At 38.8% G+C, this 21,428-nt stretch overlaps 1 protein-coding gene across 1 annotated transcript; it reads right to left on the bottom strand.

Annotated features, from left to right (window-relative positions):
* Positions 1 to 13,151: 13,151 nt before the first annotated feature.
* On the bottom strand, positions 13,152 to 17,721 carry LOC122278879 (beta-glucosidase BoGH3B-like). The gene is made up of 10 exons (XM_043089090.1): positions 17,657 to 17,721; positions 16,547 to 16,826; positions 16,224 to 16,428; positions 15,965 to 16,055; positions 15,730 to 15,875; positions 14,620 to 14,863; positions 14,413 to 14,517; positions 14,127 to 14,309; positions 13,839 to 14,043; positions 13,152 to 13,736 (listed from the first exon to the last, which is right to left on the bottom strand). Exons 2-10 carry the CDS (start codon positions 16,788 to 16,790, stop codon positions 13,249 to 13,251), a joined length of 1,911 nt encoding a protein of 636 aa, XP_042945024.1. The 5' UTR covers positions 16,791 to 16,826; positions 17,657 to 17,721; the 3' UTR covers positions 13,152 to 13,248.
* Between the last annotated feature and the right edge of the window lie 3,707 nt (positions 17,722 to 21,428).

Below are 21,428 nucleotides of genomic sequence, written 5' to 3'. Positions count from 1 at the left end.
GCACGACTGAGGCATTGGAAGGGTCGTACGTGGTGATTAAACTGCGTTCGGTGACTATTTGGGCTATTGAAGGTGGCTACAAGTATGAATCTGAGTGAAGAAGGGTTTAGTTGTGGTCCTAGAGTGGTGGCCTCATGGTGGTGCCAAGGTGGTACAAGGTGGAGTCATGGCGGCTCATGGTGGAGTTTGGGCCATGGGTCTCAAGGCACGGAAATGGAGGGGGGAGCTTGGCTAGTTGTTGGCTGGCCATGGAGGGCTTGAGGGAGGTGCAATGGAGCTATGGTGGCTCAAGGAGGCGGTGGGTGGCTGAAGGGAAGTGGATCTAAACCGTGAGGTGCAAGCCGTGTGAGAGAGATGGAGGCTATGTGAGGGATGGATCAGAATTATGAGTGGTTGGGTTTGGTGGAGGATAGGGCCACCGATGAGGTGGTGGTCGTACGGTTGCCTTAGCGGCAGTGCACGACAGTGCAAGTTGAGAAACCCATGGATTTCATGTGTATGTGTGTGATGTGATCCGACGGAGAGGGAGAGAGTTGCCAGGAAGGGAGGCCATGGGGGTAGCTTTCGGTGAGAGGAGGTGGCCAGTGGTCACATGGGTAGCCGCGTACGACGGTGTAGGAGGGAAGAAATGGGTGAAACCCAATTTGGTTGGGCTACCGTAGGAGGAGAGAGAGGGCTGCGTGGGACTCATAGGTGGGAGGAGGGGCTCGCCGGCGTGAGAGGAAGGTGCCAATGGTGGTGGTGAGGCTGGGTGGCGCGCGGTGGCACCAGTCTACAGAAGGAGAGAATCGGCTAGGGGGAGAGCTGCTGCCCATCGGGTTGAAGGGGAGAGGAAGGAGAGAGAAGGGAAAGGAAAAGTGAGGGGAAAATGGTAGGAGCTTGGATATTTAATCTAGGCCATTCATCTTGGAATCTTCAAAATGATCTAACGGTGAGTTTTAAATACTGATTTAAAAATTTATAAACATTAATTTAACTTAAAACACTTAGAGGAACTAAGATAGAATATTATTAAACTAAATTTTAGTTTATAAACTAAACTTAAAACTAAATTTTAATTTTAGTTTAGAGAATTTTGGTTTATTAAACTGAAGTGTTGCTAATTATTTTTAAGAGAATAAAACTATTTAAATAAATTAGAGTTTTCAACATAATTTAAATCTCATAATATTTTTAAATGACTGAAATCATTTAAATTAAATGATTTTTTACAATTATAATATTTTTAGAGTTCTTAAAAAATATTATAATTGTTTTATTTAAAAACAAACTTAGTCCAATGACATTCAAAATATCACATATAAATATTTTAAGGACATTTAAAAATATTTTTAAAACACTAGGCTTTCTTTAAAAATCATTTGATATCTTTAGAAACACGCAATCGAGGCTCGGCATGCAGAACGAGGTTTCGTAACTATAAGAAAAAGAAGGAGCGGGATGTTACAAATCCTTCCTCATGACAACTCAGCGTTTGCTCTCCTCTCGGGGCTCTTAGTCACACCATCCTCAAATCTAGCAACATAACTCAAGCCTATTATATGCTATCCCATCTCTCAGTCATAAGCACAACTCAATACTAATACTAAATTTCAGCTTACGGCACTATATCAACTCATATTTTTTGGCACTATCATATTATTTGAAGAGTTGCCTAGAGTTAGGGATGTAACCGGTCCGGTTCGGTCAGATTTTATACAAAATCTAGGACCGAACCGGTAGGCACCGGTTTTGCATTTTTCAAAACCGATTACGCATCGATTTTCCTCCTAAATCGGTTTTCCGGTCCGGTTTGGTCCGGTTTTCCGGTTCTAATAAAATACAAATTTTTTATAAAAATTATGTTTAAAAGAAAAAACTGATAAAAAAAATTCTGTTTACCATTTACAAAAATCTGCTTTGCAAAAAAAAAAAATCTACTATGTAAAAAAATTCTGCTATCAAAAATCTGGTTTATAAAAAAAAAAATCTGCTATCAAAAATCTGGTTTATAAAAAAAAAAATCTGCTATAATCCTATATTAAACGATTAGTATTAGTATATATATATTAGTATTAGTTATAGCTATATAATATATTAGACAATATAATAGTATTAATATTAGACTATTAGTATAGCTATATGTTAGTGTTAGTTTTGATGATTTAGTATAACTATATTAGTAAGAGCATAACTATAATCTATATTACAATATTAGTATTAGTATATATGTGATTATTTTTTATGTGATTAAAAATTATATATAATATAAAATATATTATATATAATATTAATATATAAATAGTACCGGTCCGGTCCGGTCCAAAACTAACCGAAATCGAAACCGGACCGGTTCCGGCCGGTTTTTCATTTATGAAAACCGGTTCCTGACCGAACCGGTCCAAAACCGGCACAACTGGTCCAGTCCGGGCCGGTTTTTCGGTTTTTTTTTACACCCCTACCTAGAGTCACGTATAAACACACACTTTGATACCAATTTGTGGTGCCTCATTTTATTTGAAGGTCTTGGATTAGGATTCATTGTCCAAAGAGGGGATTGAAATATGCATGTAATTATCCAAGGGGAAGTACAAGTTTAAGATATTTATCTATGAAATTGAGGCGAGAGTTGATATAAAATACATTACGGTGACAATGTTAACTATTAAGTACTAGAATACTAAACTACACGACAAAATGGGGCCTCTTGCCCTTCATTAAATCCCAAGATATTACATCATCCAAAATGTATATAAAGCTATTCTCCATAAGGTGGTGGATTGATTACAACTAGTCACTCGACTTAAAACTTTGTATATTGTAATGGTGGGTACAAGTTAACTACTGCAACTATTGGTCTCCTGTGAAGCCCCTAAATCCCCACGCCCGAACACGGGGAAATCGAGACGTCCGGATGGTGACAACCCGGTCACCATCCTATCGATGGGTGCCGAGTGGGTGCAAAAGCAACAAATGTGCACGGAAGAACACGCAGCAGATAACGAAAGTCATAACTAAGTACCAGAATTTTCTTAGCGTAATACAAGCTGTTTAAAACATACATAAATAAAATATTACAAAACACGCATATAATAAAATATCAAATACAAGGCATGACATCAGCAACCCGGCGGAGCCGCATCCTCGGGCTCAGCCTCCTCCTCCTCCTCCTCGAACTCTGCACCAAAAGCTACGGAACCAAAAATGGTACCGCAGGTAAGTAAAACCCAAACACTACCAGATAAAAACACATATAGAACTCAAACAATATGCATGAACCATGCCCAATGCACAAAACCCAAAGACACAGTTTTCCACACACGCCAAAATCACATTTTTTATCCGTATGCACCATGACCTCCCCTAGGGGTCATCCGCACACCCTGGCTCCAGTGCCACACCGCAGAGTACCACCACGCATGTGACACCTAACGAGCGATGCCCAGTTCCGTGCCCCGCACGTTCGTAGCCAAGCATCCTCTAGCCCTCACCAGCGAAGGGCCACGGAGTCGGTGCATAGAGCGATGCTCGATTCCGCGCCCGGCGCGTTCGTAGCCGAGCAACCCCTAGCCCCCGCTCTCGTCGTCTAGCGACAACTCAGGGGACATCACTCAGTTTATTCCGTTCCCGAGTGACAACTCAGGGGACATCACTCAGTTTATTCCGTTCCCGAGTGACAACTCAGGGGACATCACTCAGTTTATTCCGTTCCCGAGTGACCAGAGGAGCTCCACCGGGATAATACCCCATCCCGGCTTGGGGTCGTGATACACACGCACCCGTAAGACCACTTACGCCAATACATAGGCTTTTCACACTTAAACAAACACACACGTGCATGCACCATGTAATGCCATATCAATGCATAATAAGATAACCAACCAACATAAATCAATAAAACAACTATCTCCGTCCTCCATCCATCCGACCCCCGAAACTCCTCGGACTCAGTCCGGAATCAACAACCAACAACAATAAATAAATTGAATGAGCAATATATATTTAAATCTAAAAGTAGGGTTTGAAAAATACTTACAGCGCTATACGGTAATTTTAGAAAACAAGCGGCGTTGCAAACGGCGGCAGAAGAGCAACGTCACAGTGAAAATTCACTGTGGCCGTGGGTTTGAAAAAACTCACTTTTGAACGGGGATAAACTAGGACACGAAATTGATAGGGAATGGTCTAGGGATGGTTGTGAAGCTATTGGAAGTGATGAACGGCTGTGGGTGGCGGCGAAATCGCCGAAAATAGGCCGGATTTCCCAAAAAGGAAAGCTAGCTCGTAGGAGCTGTTCCGGTGGTCGTTGGAGGCCGAAAATGGGTGGGTTAGGACGGCAAGGGACCGGTGATGAAGTGGTGAAGAAATGGTGGCCGGAGGTGGAGCGACGGCGGCGGAACGGAGGAAAAACAGTGCGGCTTTGTTGGGCGTTTTCCGGCCAAACAGCCGGCCGGATGGGCCTGAGGTTCGGAGGGGTGGTGTGCTGGAGGGAGACGAAGAGGATGGTGGGGGTGGTGTCAACCACGGCGGCCGGACGGCGGAGGGTCGAGGGTGGAACCGTTTCCGGCGTGGGTGAGGAGAGAGAAGAGAGAGAGAGACCGGGGGGGCTCGAGCGGGAAGAGAGAGAAGAGAAAAAAAAAAAGAAAAGAAAGAAAAAAGAAAGAGGAAGGAAAAAAAGAAAGAAGGAAAAAGAAAAAGAAAAAGAAAAAGGAAAAAGAAGAGAAAAAGGAAAAGAGCTGTAGGGAAAGGATGAGGTCCAATCCTCACTCCGGGAAAACAAAACTAAACCGCCAAAAAGATTAAAAACCACAAAACAACTTAAAGAAATAAAACACAACATCAAATAAATTAAAAACCAATTTTAAAATGCAAATAAATTAAAATAAATAACTGATATATTAATTAAAATAAAAACAATTATTTCAGCGAAAATACGCTCAAAAGCGGTCATCACATCTCCACACTTAGGACTCAGGTGAGTTTGACTCTTCTTCCTGGGGCGTAATGCTAGGATCTGAATCTGCATCAAAATCTATGGTCCTCATAATGAAACCATAGTTAGGTTAGGTGGCTATGACAAGATTGTTAATAAGAGAATGCTACCAAAGATGCTATGAACACTTTCATGATGTGACATCCCTAATTTTTCATAAGGGACCTTGTATGCATTTTGTGCGGATGGTGATTTTTGCTTTTGAATTTTGCTAAGTGTTGGAAGAGCTTACTAGGCCTTTTCTAATTTTTGGTAGAAATTGAATCTTTTGGTGTATGGTTCTCTAGCCCACAAGAGGGAAATAGGAGGAGCATGTTCATGGATTTCGGCCTTGGAGGAATTAGGGTTTTGGAAGCCCAAATTTGAGCCCAAAAGGTGGTGGAGGCACCATATGGCATGAGAGGATATTTTGTTTTTCCTAACAACTCATCATTTGAAACCTAGGAAAATAGTAATACATGACACTTGTCCAACATGCATAGAGGTTCTAGAAGCAGGTGAGTGGATGAGACAAAGAGAGAGGATTCAGCCATAGGGTTGCACGCCCCACATGCAAAAGTCAACCACCTTGGTCAACAATTGTCATGCATGGGAAGGACTTTTTGAGTTCCAAGAGGGATCTTTGCTTGGGAATGGGAAGAGTCATGATTCTAGAAGATTTTGGTAAGGGAAGAAGAGAGTTGGGAAACGGCTTAGACAAGGAAACCCAAGGGACACACTCCACCTACACCTAGGGAAGACCAAAATCATTGGGAAGATCTAGGGTTTTTAGCAAACATAAGACACCCACACACTCCATTTGCCATATGGCACTCATGCACACGGGTAGAAGATTTAGGGTTTTGAAAATTACTCTTTCACCACAAGATACAATGAACCTAGACACTAGAAGAAGGGTAAAGAAGGAAAGATCGATTCAGTTGGGGAAAGTTACATGCCACTCGTAAGAAGTACCCTTTGGTTTTCCAATGCAATCTCATTATAGGGAAGAGAAAGGGACTCATTTGGCCAAGAAGCCAAGTGGCATCCATGCGCACGACTCTTCGTATTTTTAGAAGGGAGGGAGACACCAATATGAAGGGGGAGCCAAAAAATGAGGAGCCTTTTTGAGACTAATTTCCAGAATTTTTTCTTAACACCATTCGACCATTACCATTTCTCTCTCTAGTTTTCATTTTCTCACCAACTGAACACCACCATTACCTCTCAAGTCCTATTTCGAAGTCACCAAGGATTTCTCCTATAGCATTCGAAAAGAAAGGAAGCACACGAGAGTAAGAACTACCTCACTATTCCCTGCCTTTACACGCACAGCCAAGAGAGGAAACAACACCCTCCAAGTTTCTGTTTTAGGGTTTCTCACATGAGCACTCACTCTCACTTGGGGAAACTAGGGTTTTTCTTCAAGGGGAAGAAGGAACCCGTAGTATTTTCTTGTTTTAAGCACATGAACATGAAACTTTGGAGAGAACGAGAGTCATGTCCATTCTACAAAGAAAACCTAGGGCTTTTGTTTTTAGGAGTTTCGGACCTAAGGGAGAAAGAGCTTTAAGGATCTTTGTTTCTCTTGTTTTGAGAATAACCTAGAGCACTCACTCTTTCACACATGGCTTAGGGTTTTAAAAGAATGGATTCTCATTGCCTCGTTACTATATATAAAATCTGGAAAATATATATATATATATATTTTCCAGATTTTGCTTGTTTTACTTGAATGTTGGATTTTTTTAAGTAAACTTCCAACCTACTTTTGATAACACTTGTATATATTGTGTGAACTCTTGTTTGGTTATTTTGCTTAAATATTGCTATCTTATTTCACGAAATGTATTCAATTTATATGATGTGTAAGCCTTTGCATATACTTTGTTGTTTAAATCTTGTTATTCCATGACGATATAATCGGCTTTTGATTAAATATGATGAAATGCCAAGTTTTACGATGCTTTGGTGGAAAAGGAATTCGAATAGGTTAAATAAGGGTTTCAATTTTGCCTTATATATGTGCTATGCATGTTTGTTTGAATGTAAGATTGAGTAGAAACATGAGTCCAGGAGTTGTGATGATGAAAATCCAAGTTTGGAGGACTTGGATGTTTCAGCCAAGGCCACATTATGGAAATCCAAATCTCTTTTGGGTTTGGATGAGTGTAATTCAAGTGTGTTTACATGTGTATTCATCATATGAATGCATGTTCTAATGTTTTCAAGCGATATTACGAGATGTACATTGTGAATTGGATCATATATGTTTCAGGTTGCACATGGTTGCACGAGTATGGTGAAGTGTTATGTCATATGTTCATATTTCATGTATTCGAGTCCATGTTTTCAAAAGAAAGAGTCAATATATGTTTTATCATGACTCCAATTACTAGGATGGGGAAATGCCCTAGTAGAATTCCATGTCCACTCTGGAGTGGTTAAAGTCGAGTGGAGACTCTTTGGTTGACAAAGTATAGTCGACGGGTCTTGAAAGGTTTTAATGAAAGAATACCAGAGCAAGGTCGCACCTAAAGCTAGTGGGTGCATATTACGGTGAAGGTGAAATATGCAAACTACCATACATGAATATGTGTATGATATGATGTAATCATCTAGATCAAGTGGATCGTTGGTTGATGCAATAACTAGCGGAGAACATATGATGCTTATTTGAGCCGTGAGATATCTTCTTAACATGTGAATCATGTGATATGAGCAAGTTATTTGAGCTCCATGATATTTATGACATGCCATGATGTGATGTGATGCACCGTGATATGAATATCTGATATGATATGGTGAGACTTGGTCTCAATATGAAATGTTATGAAACGATAAAAAGATGGCATGATATGAACAAGAACTTGAGTTCTTATGATATTAACATGTGTTAAGAGTTTAAAAGATGAAAAGTCATTAAATGAAAGAGTCATTGTTGCACATGTCAAAGTTTTGCCTCAAAGTACATGTCCATGCGTGCATTTGTGGTTTGCTTTTATATACTTGTGATATATGTGGTATGTTGACTATTTACTTACTAATATTTCTTGAAATCTCATTGTTTTAATTTTTACTATCATTCTGCTCCTGGAATAGTAGAAGTCGTGATAAGAATAGATGATGAAGTGCAAGAGGACCAAGGTACCCCTAACCAGTGAGGAGGTGCCCACGACTCGCGAGAGCTCGTCTGAGCCCTCACTTTTGGATATGATAGAGAGCATTGATCGGCTCATTTTCAAGGCCCTACGTCTTGTAGAGGAGATGAAGAGAATGAAGAATAGGGACATGGACTGTTTTTTGGAAAAGAGGAAAAAGTTGGACCAAGGAAGTGCCTTATGGGTTCTTTTGTGAAAACTATATTTTGAATTGGTTTCGTATTTTGAGAGTCTTTTGAAAACTTAGCTTCTTGGAAGTGCAATTGCTTGTAAACGCTTTTGGGATATTTTCACTATGTTGGTACCATGCGTTTATTATTTTGCCACTATGCTTAAGTTGTCAAAAAAGAATTTTTTTCCACTGCAATTTTTATTGCATACTGCTAGGTCATTAGGTACATTGTATCTTAATTATCATGTACAAGGGTGTAATCCATCCCGGCATGTTCAGTCACTGTCAAATTTCAAGAGGGGGCTGGGGGCACCACACATGAAAAGATTGGACAAACTCCTATTTGTGTGGCGAGGAATCACCCTCACCCTTATAGCTACGCCCATCCTTAATTGTGGTTAGGAATCACCCTCTCAGATAACACATGCATATACATAGGCATGGCGAGGAATAATTCATCACCAATATATAAAACCTGTAAAATCCCATATTCAACCTGTTTGGGCTAGAGAACATACAACCATCACACAACTGCTTATCACATAGATATTCGTCATACAGACATATGTTCATCACATAGACTTCTTATATAGAGATACTTATTGCACCAGAGATGCATTTACCCAGCCAAACAATTTGAGGGCACTGACACGTGATATGTTGGAGGATCCTATATCCTGACTATCAGGTAGGATCCTCCGACATACCATATAAGGGCAAATACAACATCATTCCACCCTAATCCCCACAAGGCCTTCTCCTTCTCGTGTGAAGCATGTGGCAACGTCTTATAGGAATGGTTCGGGGGATTCTCCATCCGTTCCCATGATTCTAGGTTCACACTACTGATTTATGATATGGAGAGAGACATTTTCACATAGAGATATTGGGATTCAGAGTAATGTATTGAAAACATTTAATATATTCAAATATTCAAAACACTGGAAATCAGTGCATAAATATAGGCATAAACATAATGATCAAAATATTTATTACCATCAAACATTTCCCTCCATGCCCCTTACCACACTTCTCACAACAGGATGCCATCTCATCTCACCATGTTGTGGCCTCTATTCACTAACTTGAAACAACCACTTAACCTGCCCTTGTTTGGTAGACTTCAAGAAACTCCTCCTTTGTTCACTCCATTTCATAACCTCTACAATGTCTTCCTCGACGACAGTAGCTCTTGTGACTAGGCCATAAAAACTAAGGATCTTAATTGGTATAAGATAGTTATGCATCCTCGAGTTGAGTCCTCACTCAAATGTTTCTGCTTTCTTTTCCTCATTGGGAATAAGATATTCGAAAAAACAGGATAGATTTAGAAATTTTGTTATGTACTTAATTATCAATAGTCATGGTGCCTTGAGTAAGGTTAGCAAACTGTCTTGCTCTTGTCTCTCATGGGTTCGAAGGAAGAAGCACTCCAAGAAGGCTTTCTTGAAACATTCCCAAGAAGTTGGAACCCCTTCTCCCTACTCTTGCATGCTAGAGTAGTCTCCTAGTCGCTCTCCTCTATTTGTTCAACTATGTCCATTAGATAATTTAGATTGTAGGTGGCATACTCCATCTTCTCTTCATTAGTGCAGAAAACTGCACTAAAAATCTTCTCCAGCTTTCTATCAAATTCTCTACATCCATTGCTCCAGATCTACCATCAAATGTGGGTGGGTGTTGGCAAGTGAGTTGTTCCAATGTACACCCAACCTGTGGGGTCTATGTCCCACCATCTAACCATTGGCTAGCACCTAAAAGAAACATGTAGCCATAGAGGTGAGTGCCTCAAGACTCTCATCTTATACACACGTGCCCTCAAAATGGATTTGAATGTTTGCAACGACCAAAGACTGCATGAAATGATATGGTACAAATGATTGAGACGATTGCAATGTCGGAGCGGTACCATTGATAATGCATCCAATGACAGCATCCTAAGAAATGGGTTCCCATCTTGCGTTCATGGGTAGAGTTAGCTCCAAAAGACCATTAAGTCTATCACATAGAACGTAACAGTGTATATCGGTCAATGAAAGTGAAAACTAGATAAGTATAGTTCAATTGTGTGTTTTAGGATTGCATGGCCTTTAAAGAGAAAAGAACTATGTGAACTATTATTTTTAACTGTATGATATAACTATTTATTAAGTATTAGACTCATTTTTGTGTTAAATATTTTACGTATCCCATGTAGTGCAAGTGATGAGCTCGCAGAGCGGGAAGAGACAAATGCTTAGAATCGAAGGGAATTGGGTTGATTTGTGTAAACGTCATTTGCATTTTTTTTTTCTAATTTTTCTTTTTGTAAATATAAAAGACTTTGATACAATGTAGATATTTGTGGACGCTTCTTGCATATGATACTTCTTTTGTTAAGCAATGTATTTTGGGGTTTGAAAGTCATGATTAATCAGAAAGTTAACTAGGAAGTGGACGCGGTTGTTATATATACACATGACTAATATTTGTAATTAGCCCTATTTAATATAGAAGATTTTATTGTAGAAGTAAAACTTGACACATTAATATTACATCTATCACCAAACAACAAAAGGCACTTTCAGAAAAGTATTCTCATATGACGACCAAATGCCAGACAAGTATTTCAAACCTTGAGTTATGTGAAAAGTATGTATGGAACAATGTATATAGAAAAAAGATACCTCCAAACTAATTCAACATGTGCATTGTTACGGTAGTCTACTTATAAATCCAATCGGCTCATTTTTTTCTTCTTAGAGAGAGAAGTTCTCACCTCTCTCTTGGAACCTAAGCCAGAAACCCTCCCTAGAGGGAGGTGGGAGCTTCGGCTCCTCCCTCCCTTCCTCCTACCTCTCTATTTCTTGCATTGTTCTTCTTTTTTCTCGTCTTTATCCTTGTGTTTGTGTTTTTGTGTGTATTGTCAAAGCATGGAGATTTGCAGATGGAGAGCCCATCGTTCTGCTGTGATGGCAGTGCTGCTGACCTTAATGCTTGAGTTGAGAGTGCCTTTGGTCGAGAGGAGCTACGACAAATGTAGCTTACGACGGTCTCTTGCTGTTGGTGGTACCAGTTGCGGAGAGTAAGCCGATCAAAGCATGGCTTTGCTCTATGTGTTTTTTGGTTCAAGCATGGAAGAAGCTGATCTGTTGCATTATGTAGTCCAGTAGTAAACACGCACCCCTCAACAGGCTTCCCAAGGCGCCGATATATCAGACGGTTGAAGGTTCGAGTCAAAAGGAGCGGCGTGTGTGCCACACACTTGGGTCATTGCTAGCGTGTGATAGCCACGTGCCATTGTAATGGTGGTTTTGCTGACACCATGAGTGGCAGCTTGGGCCAGTGACTTCATCTTCTTCAAATCTGATTGTCTACCATGCTCCTTGGGTGGCGCATCTCCCTCACGCGCCACTTTCGCAGCTTTGTTTAGTTGAAAGTGTGGATCTACAGCTTTTTAAGTTGTAACTCGTAACTTTCCCCATGTGTTTATAATTTCTGTTTTGGTTTGTTTAGGATGATAAAGAAAACAAAAAAAACACTTGTCTCTTGGATTATATCCATAGAGTGTGTCCTCTACGCCATCTTAGATAGAGTATGATGTTATGTGCATTCTGCCTTGGACAAAATGATACTATCTCTCAGACTTTTGGTCTATAAGAGTGTATGGACAAGACCATATCAGTCACAAAAAAATTTGTGTATTGGTGAGCTTTTTTCGATTGCAGTTGGCTTGTACTTTATATGTCTTGTCAAAGTTGTAATGTCCTGTTTATGGTGAATGAAATTCATCTTACATCAAAAAAAAAAAAAAAAAAAAACATGCGCGTTGTTACCTTGCAGAAAACCCAAAAGTGCCACAATTCATACATCATTGTGCAATGGTTACTTCCTATAACACTTCATGGATATTTTTTAATGAAAGCAATTACGCTTGCAACGGTCTTGAAGCAGTACCGTATAAGATGACATTGCTTTGATCATTCTTTCCATGCTGGTAATGATATTTTTTCCCCAACTAATTTTGAAGGTGCACAGGTTTATGTCAAGGAATTTCACGCAAGTACACGGGTTGTTATTTAAGAAAAATGTTTCCAGTCCAATTACCCCAAGATTAATAGGAAATAGGAATGGTACTGAGCTTCAAACCTATGATGTCTGGTTTATAAGACTTGCTTTATGACTACTATGCCACTCCTGGGGGTTCAGACCAATACGATTCTAATGGTCATATCAATTAAACTTTTTCTAATCGGCAGGCTTAAACAAAACGTGTAGAATAAAGCAAATTAAAAAGGGTCAAATTCCGAGACGCATATTCATGCCAAGTACCTGACCTTCTGCTTCAATGTATTAGCATGGGATTGAGACGAGTTTCCCTCAAAGAACAGCCGAGGCCCTATACCATAATATCGTTAATTTCCTTCACTAATTTACCCTATAACACGTCCATTGGGAACATCAATAATTCAAGTACGAGATAATAAAACCTCACAACAGCATGCTAAGGCTCTATATGCCGATTGGGCTATTATCCCACTCCCAATAAAACACTTCATGGTTATTAAAGTGAGTTGTTAACGTCCAGTTTGGATATTATAAATATTTTAAAATATTTATTAAAATGAGTGAAATAATTTATAAATAATAACGAAAAATTAATAATAATTTATAAATAGTAGTAAATAATTTATCAATAGTTTGAAAATATTTTATTGTCTCCTTTTGCATATTAGAAGAATAACTTATGAATAAACCTCGAATATTATTTATGTATATAATAATTTATTATTATTATTTTTATTATATTAAAATAAAAAGATGTCGTTTTAAATTTGTGTCTTTAAGCCTCATTTTATAAGTAGTTTCTCTTTGTAAGATTAATCGATAATCAAAATTCCATGGAATGAAACGTCTTATTTTCTTGTCACTATAAAACTTGCATTTCTGTCCTGGAATTACAGGAAAGTCCCTGGAATCGTATCTTAATTGGTTTGAGCAGGTTTTGTAGTGAGACCAAATCCAAATGGGAAGAGAGGGTCATAATGTGGATCCCCAACATTCATTGGAAGCTGATGAACAGTCTTGAACCATGTCCGCGGAAGCTTGCCTGTGAAACCATAGTCACCAAACAAAACATCGGCAACTCCTTGGCCTTCAGATCCTGGAAGCCATGCAGCAACCAGCGCGTCGATTGAGGAAATATATGGCTGGATCACAACAGGGCGGCCGGAGATAATGACAACAACACACTTCACAGCCTCGCAGACGTTCGTGATGGTGCTTGGGCCAGGGTCAGGGATTGTCAAGTCCAAGCTGTCGCCAAGACTCTCCGCATATGGGTGTTCTCCTACTACAACAATGGCATAGGAGAATTGGTTTGACTTGACATATTCAACATCCGGGTTCTCCTTGTAGACTACTTTGGTCATTGGATCAATGGTATTTTCAATAGCTTTGAGGATTGTGGTACCTGCTCATGCAAAAGGGTTATTTTTTATTTTTTTCTTTTTATGTACCAGGTGCATGTTAGTTATAGATCATCTAAAAGGGATGAGTTTGAGTTTCAATGTACCGCTAGTAAGGTTGTTGCCACTTAGTCCTTGCCACTCTATTGTCCACCCACCACATTGGTAACCTAAATTGTCAGCATGGCTGCCAGCAACGAGTATTTTTGATGCTTTCTTGGGAAGGGGTAGCAATGGCTTGTCTGCAGACTCACCATTCTTCAACAACACCAGTGATCTCCTAACAGCTTCCCTAGCCAATTCTCTATGCTCCTTTAAAGTGCAGTGGCATAAATGGTGTAAGGATCTTTCTGTTGTTTGTGAGGGGTCAAATTAAACATAAATGAGCTACTAACCTGACTTCCAAGCTGGTTGACGAGGCTGAAATCCGCCAATGGGTTCTCAAATAGGCCCATCACAAACTTGACACGCAAAATTCTCTTTACTGCGTCATCAATTCTACTCATAGGAATTAATTTATTTTTAACCTGGTAGGTTAGACCGTCAATGAATTCTGTATAGTTGTAGGGAACCATGACCTGCAATATGTCCATGACAAATATTAGAACACCGAACTGACGAGACATTAATGTGACTATGCGAGTTTGAATAAGCAGTAAGCATAATAGTTCAATGACTAACCATGTCAATGCCAGCCTGAATTCCTGTTTGGATAGAATGTGAGTAGTTAGCATGAAATTCAGAGGGGATTCTGTCGATAGCTTGCCAATCTGAGAGGACGAAACCCTGAAACAGGCCGTCACAATATTTATACGTTGCTCCCAGATGCTCTTTTCAATCCGAAAACGATTGACAAAGTTAAGGTAAATTCACTAATTTCATTTTTACCCGGAAACGGAGAGTGTTCTTTAGGAAGCCAGCGATAAGATCGTTGTTAGCATGCATCTTAATCCCATTCCAGCTGGAGTATGAGACCATAATTGTCGCAACACCCTTGATGATGGAACTGTAATAGCCCGGCATGTGTATGCTGAGCAATCCATGTCTGTCTATCTCTGTGTTATTTCCATTCACGCCATCTTTTGTACCACCATCACCCACATAGTGCTTAGCACAAGCTGCAACCTTGTATCTGTGCAAAAGAAGACAAGAGCAAGGGGAAGTAACAGCTTAATCAGGTAAAAATTGTTTAGAGACTTTCTGGGAATCCGAGATGATCTTGCAAGTAAATCTAATTGGTACTTTGGGGGTTCACAATTTACAACATGTCATAGTTGGAGGGCGCTGAGTGTGTTTGTCCCTAACAAAAGTGAGAGGAGGTGAAATATGGGTTTACTTCAAGGAAATTATCTTCCTTTTCTATAAAAAGACACAGATTCAATCAAATGGCTCAAATCACAAGGCATCATCAATGATAAACCATTTTTCGCGAAAGCCAAAAAATACTCGGTTATCCTCCTCGTGTATTCCCCTTCCCAATAACCCAACACAACCCGTTTCCCCTTTCCCCCGGACAAGAAACAAATCCTGAAACACCAACTATATTATGAATTTGAAAGACCAAACAGACTATATTAAATTATTGAGTCAAATTTCAAACTACAGAAAGATCAGTAGTGGTCCTATTTCAAACTTTTTCTTGTTTCATTTATTTTTCAATGCTCATCTTTCTTCGTTCTAGCTATTCTTAATGAACATGATTAGAGGATTCTACTCTAGGTGGATCGGCACTTACAGAGCTAAGGGTGGATGCTATTGCAGACAAAACGTGAGAAGGATTTCGTATTGTTATATGATGTAAGATTGAACAAAGCATGATTATGGACAAGTAACATATTCTCATGCATATGACGTGGGAATACTACTTGCTAGTGTAGGATTTAACAAAAGCAGTTGAAATCTACTTATTTGAGATCCAATATCATCATTATCTATTGCATTAAATAAACTAAACAAGTTGATGCTGGTGAAAGGGTACTTTCTTGCCAAGATTCTTACTTTCCAGCAACAAATGGAACACCCTTGGGAGATTTAGTGGGTATGTCCCCTTGTAACCCCGATACAATCTCCGTCATTGATTGAACAATCTTGGGATCTTCACTGAAGCTTTCATAGCAACGACCCCATCTAGGATCTCTGCAAACCTGCATAGGCAGAAGTATTAGGGATTCAGAACTTTGGTTGAAGATTCTGTCATCCTGATAGCAAGCGGGCAGAAAACTTTGATATATACCGCTACAGAAGGTGCAAAAACATGTGTGAAGCCTGTAGCTCTATTTTCAAGTGCAGTTGCAGCCCCAATCCTCTTAACAAGTTCAGGGTCTCTGGTCGATCAGAAAGAAGCTTGGTTACAGGTGATACATTTTAATTATAAGATTAATGATTAGATAAACATCAATACATCCTCAAGCTTCTTGGATTTCTGATATTTTATTCCTCAGGCACACTAAAAGGCAGTAGTTAAAATATTACTGTACTGAGGATGTTCTTGCCTGGTAGCGCCAAGTCCAACATTGTGGGGAAAAATTGTTGCCTTGTACACAAGGCCGTTGCCATGAACAGCATCAGTCCCATAAATCATTGGAATTCCAAGTCGTGTCGATAAACAACCCTTTTGGAATTCATTCACCATGTTAATCCAAGTCTCTGCAGAAGCATCCTTAGCTGGAAAACTCCCTCCCCCACTTATGACACTCCCTGCCAAAGAAAGTATTTTTTTGTTAAATGCGCATTACTTACAACTGCGACACTTTTAACTTTCTTTTTCTTCCCTTGAAGTCACACACAGAAAATAAAAATGATACGTGATTATTACCAATGAAGTACTTCTTCGTCACCTCAGCTGATGCAACACTGCGGTCAATCTGCACCATTTGGCCAATCTTTTCCTCCAAAGTCATCCTGCTCATTAAATCCTTGATTCGAACACTCAATGGCTGCTTTGGGTCTTTATATTTCATGAATTCTGCTTCTGTGAAGGCTGCCCAAAAACATAAGAGCAGAAGCCCCATAAAGGAAATGGGAGATCCCGCCATTTCTCGTTTGCTAAATGCCTTCATATTGTAACAAGGAAAGTGACACGTCGCGGAGCTTCTCTGTGAAGGAAGGATCAATTTGATAAATCGCGAAAGCACGAGGATGTAATCATCAAATAAAAAACCCTGAGAGAATTAGAGAAATGATATCTATATATCTTGTACTATCTCTGTATTTCGATGTTATTAATGAATTTAATTGTGCTAAGAAAAACAGGCACAAACTAAGTTAAAACAAAAGTATGATATACAAGATAAGAAAATGGGGATGACATCTAAAAAGATTCCTACAAACTTAAAACTTAAATGCACATTTGGTTTTGGTTTAAAAGTCCAAAAACAAAGTTGAAGGAAAGAACAAATATCCATAATGAAAAGGATTCGCATGTATCCAATCGGTAATGAAACAGTTGAGATTTACTTCGAAGAGAGGAATCAAAGTACTTCGTCCAATAGAAAATCCCATAAAAGGCATACTTCACATAGCAGTAGCAGTTTCCCCCATATGGTGTTCTTGCACTTTCCGTTTCTAGTTCCAACAAAATACATTAAAAAAGGAAAAAAATATACGAAATGAAAACCCAACGTTGGGAAGGTGTAAAAACCAACACTTAAGTATGAAACGTAAGAACCATCATGCTCTCAATTATGACAAATTTTACTCATCACCACTACACCACACACCTCATTTTATTTTTATTTGTTTCCTTAGTAAGTATGTAGTGTAGGGACCATGAATATAAAAATTCAATTAATTTAACAGAAATAAAATAGAAAAATATATAATAACATAGCCACAAACATTTTGCACACAAAAGAATTAAAGCCATGCATAATCGTGGTCATGTTAGAGAGGGAGAAGGAAGAGAAAGACAAGAGTTTCAACTTACAGAAGAATGAGAGAAAACTCAAGTGGGAAGAGATCTAGTAATTGATGGCCCCGGAAGCTGTAGTTTGAAGCATAGAGTAGGATAGATGTGGTATTTATAAAACAAAAAATAGAAAGGATTTATGTCATAAATGAATCCAGACAAAAGTAAACAATTATCTGAGATTACAACTTTTTAATAAATGAATCCAGATTGAATAAAAGAATGAAAACATCTTACACAACATAAATTAGAGATAATCATGATCTAATCGCGGATGTATATATCTGGTTGGATTGCGATTCTGCGAATAAGGCTGGCTTCATGTCCTCTCAAATGGATTCAATATTTGGAACGGTCAACTCTTTGGAAGAGTAAAAAGAGCAGAGAAGATAACATTTATTCATTTTTTTCAAATTGATTGCATGACATTTGCGCACTTACGGCTGCAACTATTATTTCTTTTAAATAAATTAGCTGCAATCTTGACATGAATTATGGGTGTAGCATGTTGTATTTGTTAAGATAATATGAATAATAAAATCTACTAATTTTTATCAATTTAAGATTTTGGAGTTTGTAAGTGGTGATTTTACATGGTATTTGTGATTGTGTAGCCCAGTTGTTGAGTTAAAAGTATTTCAAGCAAGTGGAATCAATTTGTTTTTCATCATGAAAATGAAACAGAGGATAAGATTCCGGATTTAAAATCTAAGACTTACTTAGGTTGCATTTGAATAGAATAATCTGAATGTAGATTTACATTTGAACTTGGATTTCATATTATTCATGATTTCAGATCTAAAATCTTGAAAAGCTTAAAAGCTTGATCGCCATTGGTGCAAATCAAAACCCAAATTCTAATATAGGATCCAAACAGAGATTTCAATTTTAAAGGCTCAAATCCAAATCCTCCCACTAAATTCATCTATCCAAACACTCGATCACATTATTTAATGGATATATAATGAACTTTTAGTCAAGTGAGACACTTTCATTCATCTTTTGAGTAAGATAAAAAGTAAAGGTTGTGGCTTTATAAAATATACATGATGACTTTTTTTTTTTTTTTTTTTATTATTATTATAAGAAAACGTAACCTTCATTAATCATTGCTTGAAAATCAAGCTTGGATACAAAGAGGAACAATATCAAAAGTTGTGGTATAACCACTGATGTCAAGAGCATCCTTACTTAAGGCATGAGCAACATAGTTATTTGCTCTTACAATGTATCTAGCTGACCATGTAGTAAAGGAGTTGAGAGTGGTTTTAGTGTTTGAGATCAGTTGACCCGCATAGGTATGGGAATCTGATGTTGAATTTAGGCCCTTGACAACCTGTAGAGAGTCCCCCTCCATTATGACCTCTTCATAGCCACGAGACTTGCAAAATATGGAGGCTTGTAGTGTAGCATAAGCTTCTACGAAGAGGGGATTTGGGAATAGGTCGTGTTGCATCCTTGGAATAGCTAGCAACTTGCCCTCATAGTCCCTAACAACCACACCAATGCCCACTTTACATTTGGTTTTGTCAAGTGCCGCATCCCAATTCAGTTTTAGTCTTCAGTTTTAGTCTACCTCGAGAGGGGCTTCCTAGGCAATATGTTGCTACACATTGTATGTAGATCTCTTTCCTTGCTGTTGAATATGTTGTAGTTCCTCCAAAAGTTGTTTTGAGTGCTGAGCAATAGCATTAGTGTGCAGAAAGGACTCCTTGAAGACCATGTCATTTCTCCTGTTCCAAATTAACCAAGAAGTGATTGCAAATGATAGCATGTCGTCTTGTCCCAGTAGCTCAAAGAAACCTTCTGCTAAGTCTTTGAAAATGTGAAAGTGAGGGCTTGCCTTTTGCAGCTTTCTTGTGCTCTATCCCCACATGTCCCTAGTTGATGGACAGGTCCAAAGAATTTGCTTAGTTGTTTCTGGTTGTTGCTTACAAATTAGACAAGTACAGTCCTCGACAATCTTTCTTTTCACAAGATTAGCTCTAGTTGGTAGTGCATTGAGGCATGCTCTAAAGAGGAAAGTTTTAGAGGCATTAGGGATCCCCAGTTGCCAGATTTGAGTCCAGGAGTCTTTTATTTTGGGTTGTTTAAAGGATTGACCCAACTTTTGGTTGTCTAACTCAGTGATCAAGTGATAAGCACTATTGACACTTAATTCACCTAAGGTTGTACATCTCCATATCAACCTGTCTAGTTTAGTGTAGGGGCTGAGAGGGATTTCCTTTATTATAACAGCTTCGTCCTTGATAAAAATGGCATCAATCAGGTCTAGATACCACTTCTTAGCAGTTTTATCAATAAGGAATGAGAGTTCTGTATCAGCATGCATGAATCTAATGGAGCTTTGAGGTTTGAAAGTCAATTGCATTAGTAGCCACCTATCATTCCATATTTCTGCTGACTCCCCATCCCCCACTCTCCAAATCAAACCCTCATGTAAGTGAGGTTTAGCAGCAATGAAACTCTGCCACAGGAAGGAACTATTTTGGTCTACTTTAGCCGAAAGAAAAGAACTGCTGTGAAAATATTTTTCCTTTAACACCTGTGCAGCAAAAGAATCTGGTTTGAAAATAGCCCTCCAACACATGATGACTTACTCCTTGGACATTTTCTTTGAATATTTATTGTTTTAGTGTTTATTCGAATTATGCAACTAGCTAGTCGACCAAGCATGAAATGCTAGGCCTCAGTGAGTGGATGGACCGACTTGCAGTCGCACGCCTAAACCATAATGTTATTAAATGACTTTACAGACTACATATAATTTATAATCTCAACAAAGGTATATGTGATAACAAAATACATGATATGCCAACTAAATAAATATTTGTCATAGAAAATAAACAAACTTATTATATATAAATGCTTTAATTGATTTTCAAGACACAATGAATATATAAGATTCAAATCATAGATTATATGGGCACCCTGAGACTTCTAAGAGGAGTAGCAGGTGGGAATTTTTAAAATCTCTCAAGCTTGTTAACTCATCCCCATTGCTTTGTTGTGGTGACTTCAATGAAATAAGATGCCAGGATGAGAAGATGGGCGGTCCCCCTAGGCCTTATAAGCAAATGGAGATCTTTAGGAATACGCTTGACTGGTGCTCTCTAAACCAAGTGATGACTGTTGGACCTAAATACACTTGGGAAAGTAATAGACATGGCCAAAATTTTACAAAAGAACTTCTAGATTGAGCTCTAGCCAATCCTCTTTGGTTGCAGTTATTCAAGGAAGCCTCTTGCTCAGTCACCCTTGCTGTGAAATCATACCACTCACCTTTGCACATCTCCTTAGGTGACTAGAGGTACCAAAACAGAATCCATTCCAAACCCTTCAAATTTGAGGCAGCCTGGTCACTAAAGGAGAGTTGTGCTACTATCATAAAGGAGGCATGGAGGAAAGTTGTCCCAGGTGTGAATAGTACCTCAGTGGTAACTAAAAAGTTAACTAACTACAACATAGCCCTTAAAAGGTGGAACAAAACTAAAAACAGAACCTCACCTATTGAGATCAAAGAGAAAATGAAGAGGCTCAGTGAGTTACAAGAAAAGGATAGAGGAGACCAAGTCAGTTCTATCCTAAACCTGCAAAGTGAGATTGAAAGACAGCTAGAGGAGGAGGACTTGAGATGGAAGCAAAGGGCTAAACAACATTGGTTGAAGGTGGGAGATAAAAATACAAAGTTCTATCATCTACATGCCACTCAAAGAAGAAAAACAAATAGAATTTCTCAAATCATAGATGAAAGGGAATTACCAGTTAATGAAAAGCAGCACATTGGATC

Source organism: Carya illinoinensis, chromosome 10, assembly GCF_018687715.1.
Source record: "Carya illinoinensis cultivar Pawnee chromosome 10, C.illinoinensisPawnee_v1, whole genome shotgun sequence".
Taxonomy (NCBI): domain Eukaryota; kingdom Viridiplantae; phylum Streptophyta; class Magnoliopsida; order Fagales; family Juglandaceae; genus Carya; species Carya illinoinensis.
The sequence above is the reverse complement of the archived record's forward strand: the minus strand, read 5'-3'. Positions and strand labels throughout refer to the sequence as shown.